The sequence below is a fragment of the Sciurus carolinensis genome, chromosome 8, assembly GCF_902686445.1.
Source record: "Sciurus carolinensis chromosome 8, mSciCar1.2, whole genome shotgun sequence".
Lineage (NCBI taxonomy): Eukaryota > Metazoa > Chordata > Mammalia > Rodentia > Sciuridae > Sciurus > Sciurus carolinensis.
Genome location: NC_062220.1, coordinates 64,777,168 through 64,795,315, shown reverse-complemented (window position 1 = coordinate 64,795,315; position 18,148 = coordinate 64,777,168). Strand labels below are relative to the sequence as shown.

The window sequence follows — 18,148 nt, the reverse complement described above, 5'->3', positions numbered from 1 at the left end:
CAATCTCCAGCAGAGCTCTATTGACATGTCACAGTGTAGACAAGGACCAAGAGTTTTCTCATCTCTAGTCTGGGGCCAGCGGGGTGTGGGGGCCAGCAGAGTATCACAGAGGGGGTGTCTGAACAGAGAGGGCAGAGGTAGTGGCCGTAGGCTCAATTGTCTTGAAAGTAGAAGATGCTTAGGTTCATTCACTAGCAGTAAAAGAGGAAGAAGAGAAAACACTCAACATTCAGTTCTCACCAAGCATTATTGAATGTCTGCCATGGACCAGGCTCTTTTCTAGGATAGGTCTTGGAATACATCAATGAACAGAGCAAAGATTCTGCTGTCGTGGAGCCTGCATTCCAGCAGAGAGGAGAAAGACGGTATGTACAAGACAAAACAAATGAGTCCATGTGGTACCATGTTAGAAGGTGGCAACTGCTATAGGAGGAAGAAAACAACAACTGAAACTAGGGACAGATAAGAGCACACTGTTGGGTGAAAGGGGAAGAGGGAGACTGCAATTTTGAATAGGGTAACAGTAGGTCAGTTAAGTCCCAGTGAGAAAGTGACATTGGAGCAAGGAGCAAGAAGGGACTTTTTAGGGGCTTGTCCAAAATGTCACTATTATTTGGGTTATAAGATTTTAAAGGAATGAACAGTGATGAGGCACTCGTTAGAGATTATCAAAGCAAAGTGGAGAGGAAATTTCAGGAGACAAACAACTTGAAAGGAACTAAGAGAGAGCAGCATATTACAGAAATTATTATTGAACAATCTAGGAAGAGCTGCAGATAAAAATTATATCCCTCTCATAAAATGAGTACTGTTGAACACACCAGCAACAAATGTGGTATATGTAGATTAAGGATGAATAATAATATTTTAATTTAAGCTATGATCATGGAACTGCAGGTTCTAATCTGCAGACTGAAAATTATCAACAGATTTTCATTTAAACTCTATTGAATCCGCTTAATTTTCTTGGCACACAAGACCAGATCCAGGGGCAATGAACCCAAGAAAGTGAACTTGACAAAATATAAGTGACAGGGTTAGAATCCAGATCTTGGGACTCACAGACCAGTGTTGATTCCATAACAAGTAGATTGAAAATTTAAGAAATTAACCATTGAAAATCTTCAAGAACCATGACCTCATTAAAGAAGATTATCACTACTGCCTACACTTCCTGAAAACCTAGGAAAGAATGAACCCTCTTGGGAGCCCTTGAAAATAAACTACAAGCTTAAGGAAAAAGCATCCAATGTGAAGCTGCTGTGAGCAGGTCAGCATGTCTGCTGTAGTCCAGTCTCATGCACAGATCACAGGCAAGGATGGGGCAGGGAGAGTAGTGGTGTGTGTGTATGTTCATGGGCCTGTGAGCTTCTTGGCATACCCTCTTCAAACACACACATTGATTATTTAGCAAGGCCAGATGGTGGGCTTAGCGTCCTGACAGCAGTCATGCCCTGTAGTGCCCCCAAAGGGTGCAGGTCATTTATAAGCCATGCTGGAATTCTCTGTTGTTGGGTTGATGGAAGTGGCTGTAACCAAAGGCAAATGCTTTATGTCAGGAGGAAAGGGGTCAGGCTTACAGCTGGTACAGAAAACCTTGGTTGCTTTCTGCCAGGCTCAGCAGTTCCTGTTGTTCATCACCCTCCAAACAGTGAATGGTAGAAAGTGAGGATATATTCTTTAGGGCCCATGGTGGTTGACAGTGTTCTTCTTGAGACTCCAAACTCTTTGGAATTTTAAGATCATTTGTATCAAGGTTTGGTCAGTTTACTTAAACTATGAGAGAAGAGGGAAATATTTAATAAACAAATTCATAAAGTGAATGGGGTGTTTAATTTACTTAGATGTTTTTCAGCACTATAAGAGTACCTTTTAGGGCTGGGGTGTGGCTCAGTGACAGAGTGCTAGCATGTGTAAGGCCCTGGGTTCAGTCCCCAGCCCTGCCTGCTACACAAACCAACCACCAAATAATAAAAAGAAAATAATTTTTAAATGGGTTTTTTATACCTAAACATTATACAAATTATAGATCAGATTTGGCAAAGAATCTTCCCTTACTCTGTACTTGTTATTCAATAGCTTGTATTACTGTCTTTCCAAAACCCTGAAAGGCAAAGTATTAAGTCAGCCTTGTTTTTCTCTAGTAGTCAGAATTAGGTTTTGCCATATCTACTTTAATAGTTGAAGGGAAACAAATAATGTGCTTCACTTGAATTTTCCCAGTGTTAAACATTTGCTAGTCAAAGACATCTGTTTTCCCCATGGCTATTTTGTAGCTTGAATTTCAGTTTAGCAGTTACAGCTCCTGTTCATGACATCCCTGGGCTTTACAATTTACACACAAAGAGAGCTGAATTAAGAGGCTCAGGGAAAACCATCCAGAAACCCCAATCTTGCTTCAAGGTCTCACAAACTACCCAACAAGGGAAAGAATTAAAGCCCTCTTGAGGCTATGGCAGGCAAAAAGTGTCCCTGAGTGATCCTGAAGACAGACAAGATTAAGGGGAATGACAAAGAACTAACTCACATGACTGTAGTGGAATTTCTTGCTACTGGCCCTGGGTGGGTCTGGCTCCTTTTTAATTTCCTGAAGAAGGGTGTTTTGGACTGGTGCTGTTTATTCCAAGGTGATTGAACATAGATTTAAACACCCTTCTCTTCAGTTCTGATGGCTGTATACATTCCCACTTGACAGCTTTATCTAGTCTAAAGTCAAAACACCAAGATTTATTCCTGAGAAGGATCTGACATTGAGTTCTTCTGAATGCCTATGGAAGTATGCTTCCTATTCCTGCTGCTATATAATCCTCTTGATTCTCTCTAGTTTGAAGGACAGAACCTAGTTGGATCTATCTAATTACTTGGGGGAGGGGAGCACAGCTGTTTTCAACACACATAAATCATAATTTTATTATGACTTGTGAACTATTATTTCATGCAACTTATTAATCCAACCTTGTTTTCAATGTACACATAAAGATGCAGTTGTTTCCTATAATAATTAATATATTTTTTCATAACCAAGTTTTTGAGAATTGAAATTTGTTAATATTAATTAGCACATATTACAGTATGTCCCCAGTGGGCTTGTATGGAAATTGTAACAGATCTGTGGGAATTGTGTGACAATATAAAGCAGTTTCAAATGGTGTTCTTAAGTAACTTATAATATAGATGTACCAATTTAAACCCAGAAGAGAATAACCAAAGCACATTTATAGAAAACCTAAACGCAGTGTAAAAACATTCCTCCCATCTCCTCTGAGGCCTTGCTGCAATAATTTTGCCCTCTCTTTCTTATAGCTTCAATATCTTGCTGTTCAGGGACCCCCTTCCTCCTCAATGTTTAGACACACTAACGCCAATCACTACTTGGAATAAGAATGTCATCTTTGACTGCGTGTACCCCTCTGGCCATGTTTCCTACTGACACTCCATCTTGGGAAAGAACACTGCATGTTCCCAGACTTCACTCCTAACCCTGCCATCTGGCCTCTCCTGCCAACATGCTATGGAAACTAACATCCTCAAGGTCACCACTAATCCACTAGGATGCCAGCCAATCCCGGGGCCTCTGGTCCTCACCCTGACTGACTTCCCCACTCTTTCTCAATTTCATCATGCGTTCCTCTTCTTCCTACATTGTGCATTCTGGGGCTGGCAGTGACTCTGTCCTTGAACTTCTTGTCATACTTTTATATTATCTCTGGTGATCTCACTTGGACCTGTGGTTTTCATCTCCTGAACTCCATCCGTTTGCTTGGTGCTGAAAGTCAGTAAGGCAAAGCAGTTGAGAACATGAAGTTCAGAGCTATCCCTGCATCTGAATTTCTGCTCTGGTACTCTCTGATTCTCAAATGTCTTGTCCATAAAATAGGAAAAATTATAGTATTGACCTTTTTGGCCATCCCAGTCCATTTGCAAGGGCCTGGACAATATTCTCTGCCTAGAAGGAACCTAGTCAAGTTGTGAGGATTGACTGCCATAATGAAGTGCATAGCATAGTGACTGTCTGGCACAGACCCTACAGCTGTTAGCTGTTATCTGGCACCATTATTACTGGGTACTTATATGTCCATATCATTTTGGTACTTTGAATTCAATAGATTTTAAACTGAACTTTACTTTCCCCCAAATCTGCATCCCTTTATCGTAGTTGTGATTAGTGACTTAATAATCAACCCAGGTACTAAACAAAAACCTATATAGCAATTTTTGCTCATTCTTTTCTGCCTTGTATGTCAATCCCAAGATGCCTAGACCAGTTTACTTAATCTTAGTGTCTCTGTGATCAGCCCTCTTCTTCTCATGCTTAATGCCCTTGGTGATGGGTAGTGCTGGCTTTCCATCCATCCATCACAGAGCTCCTAGATACAGACCTCATGTCACTACTCCCAGCCTGAAATCCTTTAACTGCCCCAGTTGCCCCTAGTTAAGTCTAGTTTATAAGGTCCTCTCTGGACTACCCCACTCTCTTCCTTCTCCTCTTCTTTCTCCTCCTCCTTTGTGTCTTTCTCTTTCTCCTTCATACTTCTGAATGCTATTTAAAAGCCATGTGTGCTCAGGCTTCAGTGAAACTTCCAGCTATTCTTCCTCTTATCTGTCCAATCTATGGAAATGTAGTTCTTCAGTTCTAAAAATATAGAATTAAAAAAAATTACCCAATTACACAGCAATATTTTTAATTCACCAATAATTCAAATAGTATATTGTTTTGTATTCTGGTTATTCACTTAAAATTTTTATTCATACCATAGGTAAGTTTTGGAATAATATATGATTATCTTCCCCCACAAGGAAGGGGCATGGATATGATAAGACAATACATCACAAGTTTTAGTCATTAAACTGTCATAATTGACAGTTCATAGTAGAATAAATCTTACCTGAAACAGTTTTCTATTCCCAGTCATAGATTATAAAGATACATTTTTGTTTTGCTCTATTCCATTTATTTTAGACTATGAAAGATGATAAGTTGTTACAAAACACAAATCAAAGTGGGAAATGAGAGAGGGAGGGAGAAAAAAATAATTGCTAATGTTACTAGTTCTGTGGGTGATTTAGCTGTCTTTAAACACTAAGTAAGCTTTTATACTAGTCATAAGTATATTTCTGAACACAGGGAGAACTATTTTCACTCTAAATTTATAACATTTTTGGAAGCCTAATTATCATACTTGAAGGTCAAATGGTGCTTTATTGCAATAAAATACAAAAAGTAATAAAGAAATTATTCCTGGGGAGATGAAAGTCTAGGTTCATAGCTCATTAAATACTAACTTCACAGACCATGTCTAATTTGTCATATTTAGGTTTGGAAATTTAATACATTTGAATTTCAAATTAGGTGAAGAGATACCTGAGGCAAAACTACCTAGGGTCTTTGAATTCTAAAATGATTCAGGAGATATGTTTCCTGTAACATAATACCTGTATTTATAAGAATTGTCTGTCATCATAAATACACACACATGTGCACGTGCATTATCTTACCCGACTCAAAGGCTCTTTAAAACAGTGATCAATAATAGTAACAAAGAGCTCATTAACCACTCCCCCAATTTGTTTTTAGTCATCCTTTTTTTTTCCAGTGTGTTCAAATCTCAATCCTCATTCTGAATATTTGTCAGGACTACTGTATTTTTTAGTCACATGATTACCTTAATGTTTCCTTTGGAAATAAGTCAGTTGAAAGAAAAGCACATTTGTCAAGAGAATAAACTTTGAGGGACTTAAATACAACCTCATTTTATCTAATGTGCCCAATCTGGGCTGCTGTGATTTTATGAGATTAGTGTTGAACTCAACTTTGGAAAGCACATAAACAAATTTTACTTCTCCTTTTGCCCTACATTGTCTCTGAGCACCTTGGTTTTCTTCCATGACTCTCCCCGCTTTTGTGTGACAGTGATTTCCTAATTGCTTCCTTGTACAGATCTTCCTCATAGCTCAAGTTCAGCATTGCCCAATAGATGTATAATGTGAACCCAGGAGTAATTTGAAATATTATAGTAGCCACATATAAAAAAGAAATAAATGAAATTAATTTGATTATATATTTTATTTAACAAAATATGTAAAATATTACACATTTCAACATAATTTAGTCAATATAAAATTATTAAGGACACATTTCACATTTCCTTTTTTTTTGTACTAAAGCTTCAAAATCTTGTGCATGTTTTATGCTTAGAATGTATCTCTTTAGAATACTTGATCTGTTTTAAGATTTCCTAAAATTCACAGTTGAACAGTAACTTCACAGTTGGGCATGGTGGCACACTCCTGTAATTCCAGCAACTCAGAAAGCTGAGGCAGGAGGATCACAAGTTTGAGGCCAACCTCAGCATGGACCTTAGTGAGTCCATGTCTCAAAATAAAAAATAAAAAGGCTGGGGATGTGGCTCAGTGGTTAAGCACCTCTGGGTTCAATTCCTTGTATTAAAAAAAAAAAAAGTAATTTCACATACCTACTTGTTCCATACCTACTTGAAGAGGCCTTGGAATAACTGAACTGAGTATCAAAAAATCATTTTCCTTTAATATCCACATCCACCTTGACAAAATTTGTTCATTTTTTTAGAAGACCCAGTCTAACTGATGCTAAAGCTCATGTATGTCAGTTTAAAACTGACCAAGTAAATTCATTCACTCTTACATCTTCCTAGTATTACCAACTTATAAATCACAACAAGCATGTTGAAAAATTGAAAAATAACTCCAAAATTATTTTCATATTTTTCTTGTAGTTTTTTGCAGACAATTTAGATTCTAGGACTTAACAGTTAAAATATCCAAGACATTGATTCATATTAGGAAAATGTATAATGTCATTAAAAATTTGTGTTTTGGAAATTATGTTTCAACACAAATTCCCTTATTTTTCCTGTTAGCTTGCAAATAAGCTCTCACTCTCCTGTAAGCTTCCAGTTTAGCTTCTGTGTTGATGTTAGTGAGAGAACATATATCATTATACCATGTTTTTGTCTTTGACTGTTGTGTAGTTGGCGAGTTCTCCTTTTGTTTCAAGAAAATCTGCAACATAGAGTGAATCTTTGTGAAATTATCCTACAACTTAGCCAATAAGCATTAGCATAAAACACAAGAATACCTTTTTTTTTTCAAGATTTCTGTAAGTATGACTATTCAGAGAATTTGCATACAACTATACTCATATTTTCTATAGAATCTGTTTCAAAAAACTGAGCACAATTATTTTCAATGTGCAGAATATATTAACACAGTAAGACATACATTGGTCTTAATATAATAATATGTTAAGCAGTAAGACATACATTGGTCTCCTGTTTTAAAATGCTGTTAAGTTTGGATTTTTAATCTAACAATGAACCACTGCCCTTTGTGATAGCTAGTTTTTCCATATCTAGCTGAACTTCTTTGACAGATATGAATGATTTAAAAAATATTCATGATTACATCATGAATCATAATTTTTAAATATTGAATTGATGTTTCTTCGTGGTAAATTGATGTAGTGAATTGCTGTTTCTCCTTTGAGAAAAAAAACATGAGCAAAGTACAACTTGGTAGTGTTCTGTATCTCCATACTCTTCCACAGTGCCCTTTCTTCACATGCGTATTTGAACATGCCATCTTGTTCTCAAAGAGGTTCTGGGGATCATCTTGCGTTCATGGTTAAATCCAAAGTCCTTAGCCTTTAATTGCATGATCTTGTCCTCCCATTATTTCCAATTTCATCTTTTCTAATCTGCTCAAACATTCACCCAGTGATACTGAACTTGTGGTTCCCCCACACAGCCATCCTCTCTTACTTCTTCATGCCTTTCCACTCTTATTCCAGAAAGAAGCAGTTTCCCCCTCCCTTGGCTCCTTCTCTCTTCCTCCTGCTAGTCTTTCAAAACTCAGCGGAGTAACTATCTTCTCTCCATAGAGACCTCTCTTAACACTCCTACCCATCTGCCTGGATGTGACATCCCTCCCTCGTCCCTCCACCCGCCCCAGCATCCTCTGAACACTATCATAATGCTTATTCCACCCTGCTACCCTTGTCCCCACCAGACAGTGAGCTCTTTGAGGGCCAGGAGAATGCTTCTGTTTCCATTTTCCTGATGCCCAGCATAGTCCTGGCAGGTAATGGGTGCTCAGAAAAGATTTTGACATGTCCATTAACTATCACATCACATTATATTGTGTGCTTCAAGAGTACCTGACTAAGCCTATATAAAAAAAAACCACTGTCCTGTGTGAAAATGGTTCTATCTTCATTCTAGGAGGAATCTATTACTTTTAAATGTAGTAACTAAATAGAGTTGGCCATCATATTTTTTTCTTATTCCTAAATACACCAAAAAGTCTCTAGTCTTTTGATTTGCTTGGTGCAACCTAAATTTTGTAATGGCATTTGTGATTGTTTATCACTGCATTTTGCTCTTGTTGCTAATCGGTCATCTTTCTCTTTTCCTCTCTTGGTCCAGCTCCAACAGAGGCCACTACACACCCACATCTAGGTAAGTGTTTAAGACTCTGATATGTTTAACCTTATTATGTGATCTGCTTGCTTCTGTGTTCTGACTGTGGGGGCAGGTGTTACAGAGGTGAGGAAACTCTCAGCCCTTCGTGATTCACTGATCATCCACTGAAATTTGACACGGGTCCCAACTGTGCCTGAACACAGAACCTCCCTGAGGCAGTGATCATACTGCCCAGCTGCCAGTTCACACAGGAACTTTCATATCTGCTAGTCCTCTCACTCTCGGGTCCCTGTTCAGTGTCACCTTTTAGCTGAGTGTTTGAGTGAAAAATTATCCACAGAGCTCCTATCCATCATAAAAACTAGAGCACGGAGGCAGTGAGCAAAGAACCATGGAGGAGGAAGAGCTGATATCATTTCAGATTTGAGATTTCTGCTCAAAGTGAAGAAAGTCTTGATTTCTGCTCAAAGTGAAAAAGAGAAATAATTTGGTCACTTCTTCAAAAATTGAAAGGAGGCTGTTTAAGTAACTATCTACTTTTTAAAAATGCTACCAATTATTTCATAGTGTCCTGACTCAGTGGCCCACAGTTCTCAGCATGAGGTTGTACAGTGGTTGAAAGTACCCATTCTATCCAGTGACTCAGGAGGCTGAGGCAAGAGGCTCGTGAGTTCAAAGCCAGCCTCAACAACTTAGTGAGGTCCTGTCTGAAAATAAAATATAAAAGGGACTGGGGATGTGGCTCAGTGGTTAAGCACCCTGGGTTCGATTCTCAGTACCAAAAAAAAAAGAAGAAGAAGAAGTATAGATTCTAAGGCTAGGAGTGTATCTCAGTGGTAGAGCACTTGCCTAGGATATGTGAGACCCTGGGTTCAGTCCCAGAAACACACAAACACACACACACACACACACACACACACACACACACACATACCAGATTCTGGAGCCAAACTGCCTGAGTTTATCTCACCTTCTTCACTTACTAACCACTGACATCAAACAAGTTACTTAACCCCTCTGTGCCTCAGTTTCCTATCTGTACAATGCAATTAATAATAGTACCTACCTCATAAGTTTGGTAGAAATGTTAAATGCATGTATAAATTGAATAGTAAATGATACAGTAAATGAAAAATTGTACAGCAAATGATACAATTATTTATTTGGAAATAAATAAATACATGAACCAAGACCCATCAAGACTTACTCATTGCCTTTGTATGGTCTCTAGAAAACAAGTGAATAAGAGTTAAATTTTTCATTTGTGTCAGTGAAGACTTATTTTAAAAGCAATTTCCTACACTACACAATTTAACAAGCATGAAAAGAAACTATCCTAGCCAGGTCAGCCTTTTCAGATGTCTCTCACTGTAGGCCTTCCAAACAGGTCAGCTATTAGTCTCTGGGGCTTTTCCTTTCAACCTATAAACCCAATTAATTTATTTTTCTCTTTGGAAAATCTGCCTTGAGTAGCTCTACTTTTATGTGATGCTATAGCTTGGGGCTCCTCTTATTTGGCAGATGAACATAAGTGCTTAGAAGCATGCCTCCTGGCAGCTAGGACAGAAGACAGGCTGGTGACCTGCAGTGGTGCATTCAAGTGCTGGCTGGGTTGGGAATTTGAGAAGCTGAACCCCGTGGGCATTTTAGGCCCTGCGTGCAATTGCTCAAAGGAACCATTAAATCACCCCCATGCACAGGGTCCATCACAGCGTCCTATCCAGTGTGTGTCCGCATCCCCCCTGTTCTCGTGCCTGAGGCTTCAAGTCTGAGAGCCAGTGCTCTTGGTAGCTGACTCACTGGTCTCTGGGACTTCATTATGTACCTGTCTGCTGGCATACCTGGTATAAGAGGGCAAGGACTGCCACAGGTGGGGCTGTCACCAAAGAGAATTTGAAAGTATGCTTTCTCATATTTGGTAGAGGCTTGAGCTACCCACTGAGATCAGACAATTACATCTGAGCTATCCCCACTCCCCAACCCCACAAAACAGAAGACATTGCCTTGGAGAAAAAGTATAAATTGTAGGTTTTTTTTTTTTTTTTGTCATTGTTATTAATCAGGTGATATAATTTTTAATGTTGCAAAAGGCATCTGTTAACCAGTTCAAACAAAATTGTGTAGACCCAGAGAACTTTTATTAGCTGAAGCAAATTTCCTAAGCAAATCATGGGAATCAGATGAGAGTGTTTTTAAAGCATTAAGTTTTTACACCTTGAGCACCCTTAAAATTGTAGCTGGCCATGAAATTGTTTTGTTGTTGTTGTTTCTTTGTTGTTTTTGCCCACCCTCTGTTTTCAAAGGAAATATGAACTCTACAGTTATGAAAACATTCTTTGATCTTGACATACACAAGAGCCAAAAGCTCAAAACTGGGTATTTAACATAATCTCAAGGATAGTAATAATGTATTTAAAACCATTTGGTTCCCTGGCATTCTCCTGACTTTTACATTAATGTTATTTGGGAATTTTACTTATTCACATAGATAATTTCTCCTATGCATTTCTGAGAGTGTGTGTGGGGTGTTAACAATTTAAAGCACACTAAATAAAACTGAGTGAATGTAGGCAATGAGAAAGCAAGCCAGGGCAAAAGGGATAGTATTAAAGAAAACAGAAAGTGGATCAATAAACAGCAACTTTAGCTGACAATAAATAGCCAGAACATTCCACTGCCTTTCATGTTTAAAGTGAGGTGTAGACTCGATCTGCTTGGGTAGTTTCTCTCTCTCTCTCTCTCTCTCTCTTTTTTTTTTTTTGGTGTTGGTGGGTACCAGGGATTGAACTCAGGGGCACTTGACCACTGAGTCACATCCTCAGCCCTTTTTTGTATTTTATTCAGAGACACGGTTTCATTGAGTTGCTTAGCACCTCGCTTTTGCTGAGGCTGGCTTTGAACTCACAATCCTCCTGCCTCAGCCTGCTGAGCCAGTGGGATTACAGGCAACCTGGGTAGTCTCTTTCAAGACTTGGATGAGTTTGTGTCAAGACATGAGACAGTTCCTGTGTGGCCTCTCCTCAGGAGCTCATGGAAACCTTGGCCTTCCTGCTGCCTCCTGCCTGCACACTTTGGGAGGTTTCTTTCTGGGGCTTCTGGATTCCACACTTGAAGGAGTCTAAACAGCAAGGCCTTTACCCTTGTCCCATACTAATTTAGGGACAAAGCAAATGCAATTAAATGCTGGTTTGAAATTCAGTTTTAATATGAAATACTATTATTCTTCATAAATGTAGCATATTGGCACTTTTATTTAGCTAAACTTACTGTTGTAGTATAATTCTTTTCTAAATATTTTCCTTTTCTTTCAGCTGAAATACATAGTGATAGCATTATCCTACGAGATGACTTTGACTCCTACCACCAACTAGAATTAAATCCAAATATATGGTAAGTTACAAGAATATGCCTCACTTTGGTTTAATACAAAAAAAAAATGATGCTAACTGCTCCTTTAAGGAGCAGTTACTTAGAGTAAATTGCTCTTTAGTGCTAGTCTATGAGTGAGAATTATTAAGCTTAATGAATGGGCTTAATGTTGACTGTACACAATGCCTATTTCTTGACTTCATTCAGAACTGGATCTAGGTGCTTCTTATATCATGAATGTGATTAGTTTTGTTGTTGTTGTTTGTTTGTTTGTTTTTAGTTTTACAAGATCTTTACCTAGTGAACATTGTGCTATAATGTGTCTAATGATTCCATTGATGCTAAGTAAAAGAAAGGAAACCTTTTGTCTGAAATGACAAATGATTTGACCCAAACTTCCAAATAATTTCTAAGTTATTGGGTCACCTCATCATTTATTCTCCAATCTTTCTTTAGAAGATGGTTTTAAAAGTTCAAACTCCCTGGGCTTTTGAGGACAAAGAAATAATGAACTCAAACTCAGTCCCTAAAAACTGTTGCATACATAAATTAATGCCTGACTTTGTTGGCAATTTGTTGTGTTTTTGCTGACTTCAGAAGAATAAGTCTGTTAAGTCAGAGCTACAATCAATCTGTATAATTTCAAAAGACCATCTGGATTTGGATTTTCTGTGATACTATAGGCTGCTGTATGGGACGGTGAAGAGTTGGAGAATGCTAATGTAAACTTTCAAGTTACAATTGGAAATCCAGCAATACTTGAGACTAGAAAGAGAATTACCATTTCATGCTTGAATGGTAGCATTATGATATTCATTCCTGTTTTTGTTTACTTTCACTATTTTAACAAATACTTAGCAGTAACTATTTATATAAAAATTAAAAAGGGATACAATTATCTCAATTAGCTAATACTTTCCTAGGAAACACTAGGAACATATTTTTTAGTTTATAATCTAATAGAAATCAAATGTGATGGAGGGGTATAAAATAAAGTACTGTGAAATTCCAAAACAGGAAAGGTGACTCTGATGGGAAGTTCTTGGAGAAAGGGACCCCTGAACTGAGAGTATAGATGACATATAGAGAGTGTCAGGACTTAAAACTAGGCAAGGCACCTCTTTGCTTTCCCTAGAAAGAAATATAGGTTTAGATAGTGTAAATATAGAACAAACTATTATTAGACTAGACAGAGTCATAAAGTCTCATAATTTATGTGCCATTTAAGGAAACAATCTGTCAACAGAATTCTACTTTTTGAATACATTCTAAGGATAAATTTCCTAAAATAAATTGAGATCTTTGTTAAGAAAAGGGAAAAAATCTTTCTAAGCATCACTTTTACCCAGGAAAAATTCTCTACTTCTCTTGACATTTGGCTTTTTCATATTATATTAATATAGATGTTATTGAATGATTTGTTTCTTTCAAGGCAAGTTCATTTCTGTCACACTAATTCATGGTCTTCAATGAGTTTTCTTGACAAATATAAAATGTGACTTTTATGTGGTTCAAATTCTGTTGTTTTTTAAATCAATAAAATGTGATTGATTTTGCTTCACCCATTTTCATGACTGATCTAATATGTGCTTTCTTGGCAAAAATTATGGATTTTATGTCCCTTTTACTTAAGCTATGGTTTTTCCTACTTTAGTTTAAAAAAAAACAAAAACCTCTTTTTAACCTTAAGAAGCTAACTGCTTCGGTCTTCTATCAAATATACTTTAGAGTAATTTTACTTTATCCCTTATTGCCCACAGTCTCCTTCACTTAGCCTTTTGGAGATTGAAAAGAAAAAATACAACACCCTCATTATTTGAGAGATGACTTTGTTGACCAAAAGGTGGCAGAGGCTCTGAGATCAGGCCATTCTGGTTTGATTCCTGAACAAATGACTTGCTAACCAGGTACACTGCAAAAAGTGAAAAGCTGTTTTCCCTTTCCAAGCTCCGTTTCCTTACAGCAAAAATAGGGCAAATATTGTCCTTTCAGCCTTGTTTTAAAGTTGGATGCATGTGCAAAGGTTGGGCAGAATGCTTGAGGTGTGGTGGTGCTCAAAATGTTAGTTCCCTCCCTCCCTCCCTTCCTCTCCTTCTGCCCCTTCTCATTCTCTTCTTTACTTCCTCTTTCTACCTCTTTCTTCCTCGTTCCTTTCCTCTCCCTCCCTCCCCAGATCTTTCGTCCTGTGGTGTATTTGCACAATGAACTATTTATCTCTTCTAAATCCAGATATGAGTTTTAAAAAAAAAGACCATTATTGCTACAATAGTCTTAATCTAATTTATTTGACCCCCCTCCTTCATTGCATTTGCATGAAAAACAAACATAGAATCAAATATATCTGTATTACATAAGCTATGGCACATATATCAGTGAAAATAGCATTATAGCAGAATCATAGAGGAAGGAAAACGAGGGTATTGGATGCCTTGAACCTCTTAAAAATAAACATAAACTCTCTAAAGTCACAAACTAGTACCCAATAAAATCATTTATGCCAGTTAAATATTTGCAAAACGGCAGCAAAGCCCCACTTTGTTTTATAACGTTATAGGCAGTTTTCACTCTCCTGAAGTCTGTTTTCTTAGTACATACTTTGTCACAAGATTTTTGTCCCTTATGATATTTTCTTTCTTTTTATCCCACAGAAGAATTAGAAACATACCAAAGCTTTGTGGCAGTGTGGAAAGAGAATCCTTGCTGCCAACTCTGTCTCTAGGTCCTGCACACACCACCAGAGAGAAACAAAGAGTGCTAGGTGTGCTGCTTTGGGCCAAATTGCCATGACTAACTACATCACCAAATAAATGTGACAACACTGAGGAAAAGGGCCTGCTTATATCAGCATGTTTCTCCCATGAAGTTCTAAAAGCTTCATATGCATTATTCAATTTGTGATTTTTATGGACAAGTAAAAGGAGAGATTAAGAAACTAAAGTTAGCAGGAGTGATGGCATATACCTGTAATCTCAATGATTCAGGAGACTGAGGCAGGAGGATTACAAGTTCAAGGCCACCCTGGGACACTTAGTGAAACCCTGTCTCAAAATAACTTTTAAAAAGGACTGGGAATGTGACTTGGTAAAGTGACCCTATGTTCAATCCTCAATACAGAAAAAAAGAAAGAAAGAAAGCTGTGCCTGTGCTGTGTTAAATAGGTAGGTCAGGTTAAAAGTTAAATCATTCACTACTCATTTGCTTCAATTAACCTCGTTTAATGAAATCAATTTTCCTTTTACTTCATGTAATTCCATTAATATCCAAGTTTGTTGTCTCATGTACAAATGACCACATAAAAGACAAAGAACATAAAATGAGAGAACCTTTATTGTGAATAAAGGTAATAGCTAAGTTACTCTTCCAAGTGTTTGATGGCAGTTTGAATAGAATCAAGAAAAAAAATTTTTTACATCAATGTAATATTGAATGTTCTGTCTACTACTCAATTTAAGCATTTGAATTGATTTAAAAATTAATAATTTTACTTGGTGAAAAGTTAATTAACATGAAATATAAACAATAAAAATAGGTCTTTTCTTTGCATTTGACCTGTATTCTCTTTCTCCACAGGCAACTGGTATAACAGTTTCTGTGAGTCCTTCCAGAAACTGTTTATACTTAAATGAATATAGTTAAGGATCTGTACATAAACTAGGGTATCAGAGAAAAACTCACTTTTTATTCTTCCATAACCCAACTTAATTCCTTTTTATTGTCCCCTTTTGTAAAGTTGGTGGAAGCATAATTTCATTCAACTCCGGTTTGTCCTCCCCCATTTTGAGGGTGTTTGTAAGCTAACTTTCAGAGGGAGTTTATTATTGCTAAAAAAGATAGTAAGTGAGGATATCTCACTGTGTCCCAGACATTTGTTCCTGCAGATTTGCACCCAGTCCTCCCTTATCTCCTCTAGTCCTTGGTGACTGGTTCACAGAAACAGCCTTGGTCCCATCCTTCAGAGCCCTCTCTCCTTTTGGAGCCCTCCTGAAGGCATGGAAACTGCTCTGTGCCTGAACCGGGCCACCTGCAGCAGTTTTGCGAGGCTGTGTTCTGGTGTACAGCTGTGCAGGTCTGGTCCTTTGGCCTCCTGGGGCAGCATAGAGTCCTTCCACTCTTTTCTCCCAAATCTATCTTGGGACTTTACTAGGAATGTGGCCCCTTATCTCTCCCAGCTTCTTCTAATTGCTTCTTTGAATGAGAAATGAAAAGCAAAGTTTCAGATGAAGAGAACCGAAAAACCAATACAGCAGTAGCTCAGGCTTGATGAGAGGGACTTCTCCGCTTTACTTTGCCCTGATGCTGGAACATATGCAGACTTACCCTGGACACAATTCTAATGTGCCATTGAATCCCAGGACTGGGAAGAAGTGCAGATGGAGCAACACCAGTTCATTAGTGTTTCTCAGGATTCATCATTCTCAGCTGCACTGCTGAGATGGGGGATCAGTCATGTCTTAGTCATGTGGCAACAATCCTCCCACCCCCTCCTCCAAAAATGGGAAGGAAAATCTCATATATAACTAAATCTTATGAACTTTTAATTTTAGCAGCCACAACTTGCACATCAACTACACTTTCATAGTTTCTTCTGTGAATTAAACTATTTTAGTTTAGTATTTCACGTGATCAGAGAACAATCTTTACTTTTCTTTAAAGAAATACACATAAGAGCCCGAATCTAGACCATCTCAGATACTTGTCAACAGGAACATGGATAAACAGTGAAACAGCCACACAATGGAATTTTTCTCAGCAGTGAATTATTGATACTTAAAACAGTTGAATGAATCTCAAAAATATTATGTTTAATGAAGGGAACTAGACTTGAAGAGTTTGTTCCACTTATATGAAATCCAGAATAGGCAAACTTATCTAAAGTGACATAAATTAGATTAGTAGTCATTTGAGGGATAAAGTATTGACTGGGAAGGGGCAAGAAGGACCTTTCTAGGGTGATGATCTGTTATACGTATCTTGAGAGGGTATTGGCTATATAGATAAGTGTGTTTCCAAAACCTGAGATCTCTGTATATCACTATGTGTAAATTTTATTGATAAGAATATTTCAATGATAAGAAAAGTATGGGTGATATTTCTGATTTATAACTTAGAATGGGAGGAAAACTAAAAAAATTAATGAATTCTTAAAAAACGATTAAGTGTCTTTACCCTCCAGGCAATTAGAATCAAGGAGAAATCTTTGTTTTGCTTAAATGATTCCTTTAATCCTTGTTTTCTGAAGATTACAGAAGGCATCCGGAGCTCTACCATCACTGATGTTCTAGAGGGAAACACAGGACTATTAAAATACACAATAATAGATGGTAACTAGAGGACAACAGATGTTTCCCCTCCAGCAGAATGACAGCGCAATAATAATAGCAAATGCATCCTATTCAACAGAGATCAGGGAAGAACAGGAGTTGCCCTCAGAAGGAGCATCTGAGATGAGTAAGCTGTGGTGCCAATAGGGATATGAGACATCAAGAAGAAATATATCACATACGACTAGAGAAATGAAAAGTTGTGCCCCATTTGTGTACAATGAATCGAAATGCATTCTGATGCCATGTATAACTAATTAGAACAAATTAAAAAAAAGAAGAAGAAAGACACAAATTGGTCTCAGATCCTATGGTATGTGAAGACTTCTGTCAGTTGGTTATGATACAGAAAGCCTCACAATTTACAGCTTTAAAGATCATACACTCCGCTCTACCTGGCATCCTCTTAAAAATACTAATTTGTTGGGGCAATTAATATGAAATGGAGCAAAAAGTTTGGCGATTTGGCTTATTAATATTTTCCTTAAGTAACAGAATTGTTTAGACCAAAAAATAAATGAAATTACTGGTATTTTAGGACAAGGGTGTGTTATTCTAGCTAAAGCTTCATTCAGTGATCACTTAGGGAAACAGTAAAACCTCCTTGTGGTCTATTAGTATCTTGGAGCCCTGTCCCTCTCCATAAATAATGAAAGCATTTTGTAGCCAAGTGTGAGAACTACCTCGTAGCTGGGGTTTTCAGGTAATCGAAAAGAGTAAGACTAGTGAATAAATAGCTGAGAAAGAAATGGGGAAAAACTGTTTTATCCAATTTTGTCAGTCATTTGCTGGACGTAAGGCAGTCCCATGGCAGTACATCTGGAAGATGGTGCTGGTGGAAGGCGGAATAAACCCTGCATTTTTTCAAGAGTTACTACAAAATATTGTGAATAGATGAGAAAAGTAAGGCAACATAAACATTTGCTAAAACATCTAATATATCATTGCAGTTGAGGGTTTGAGATTATAATTTAGTCATGGTGCAGTATTCTAATCCTTTGT

At 37.6% G+C, this 18,148-nt stretch overlaps 1 protein-coding gene across 3 annotated transcripts in view; it reads left to right on the top strand.

Moving 5' to 3' along the window:
- The window catches only part of Reln (reelin), a 461,189-nt gene that overhangs the window by 205,578 nt on the left and 237,463 nt on the right, over positions 1-18,148 (top strand). For all 3 annotated transcript variants that reach the window (XM_047560479.1, XM_047560477.1, XM_047560476.1), the window contains exons 5-6: positions 8,460-8,492; positions 11,768-11,846. In XM_047560479.1, coding sequence (XP_047416435.1) covers positions 8,460-8,492; positions 11,768-11,846 — 112 coding nt within the window. The remainder of the gene's footprint in view (positions 1-8,459; positions 8,493-11,767; positions 11,847-18,148) is intronic.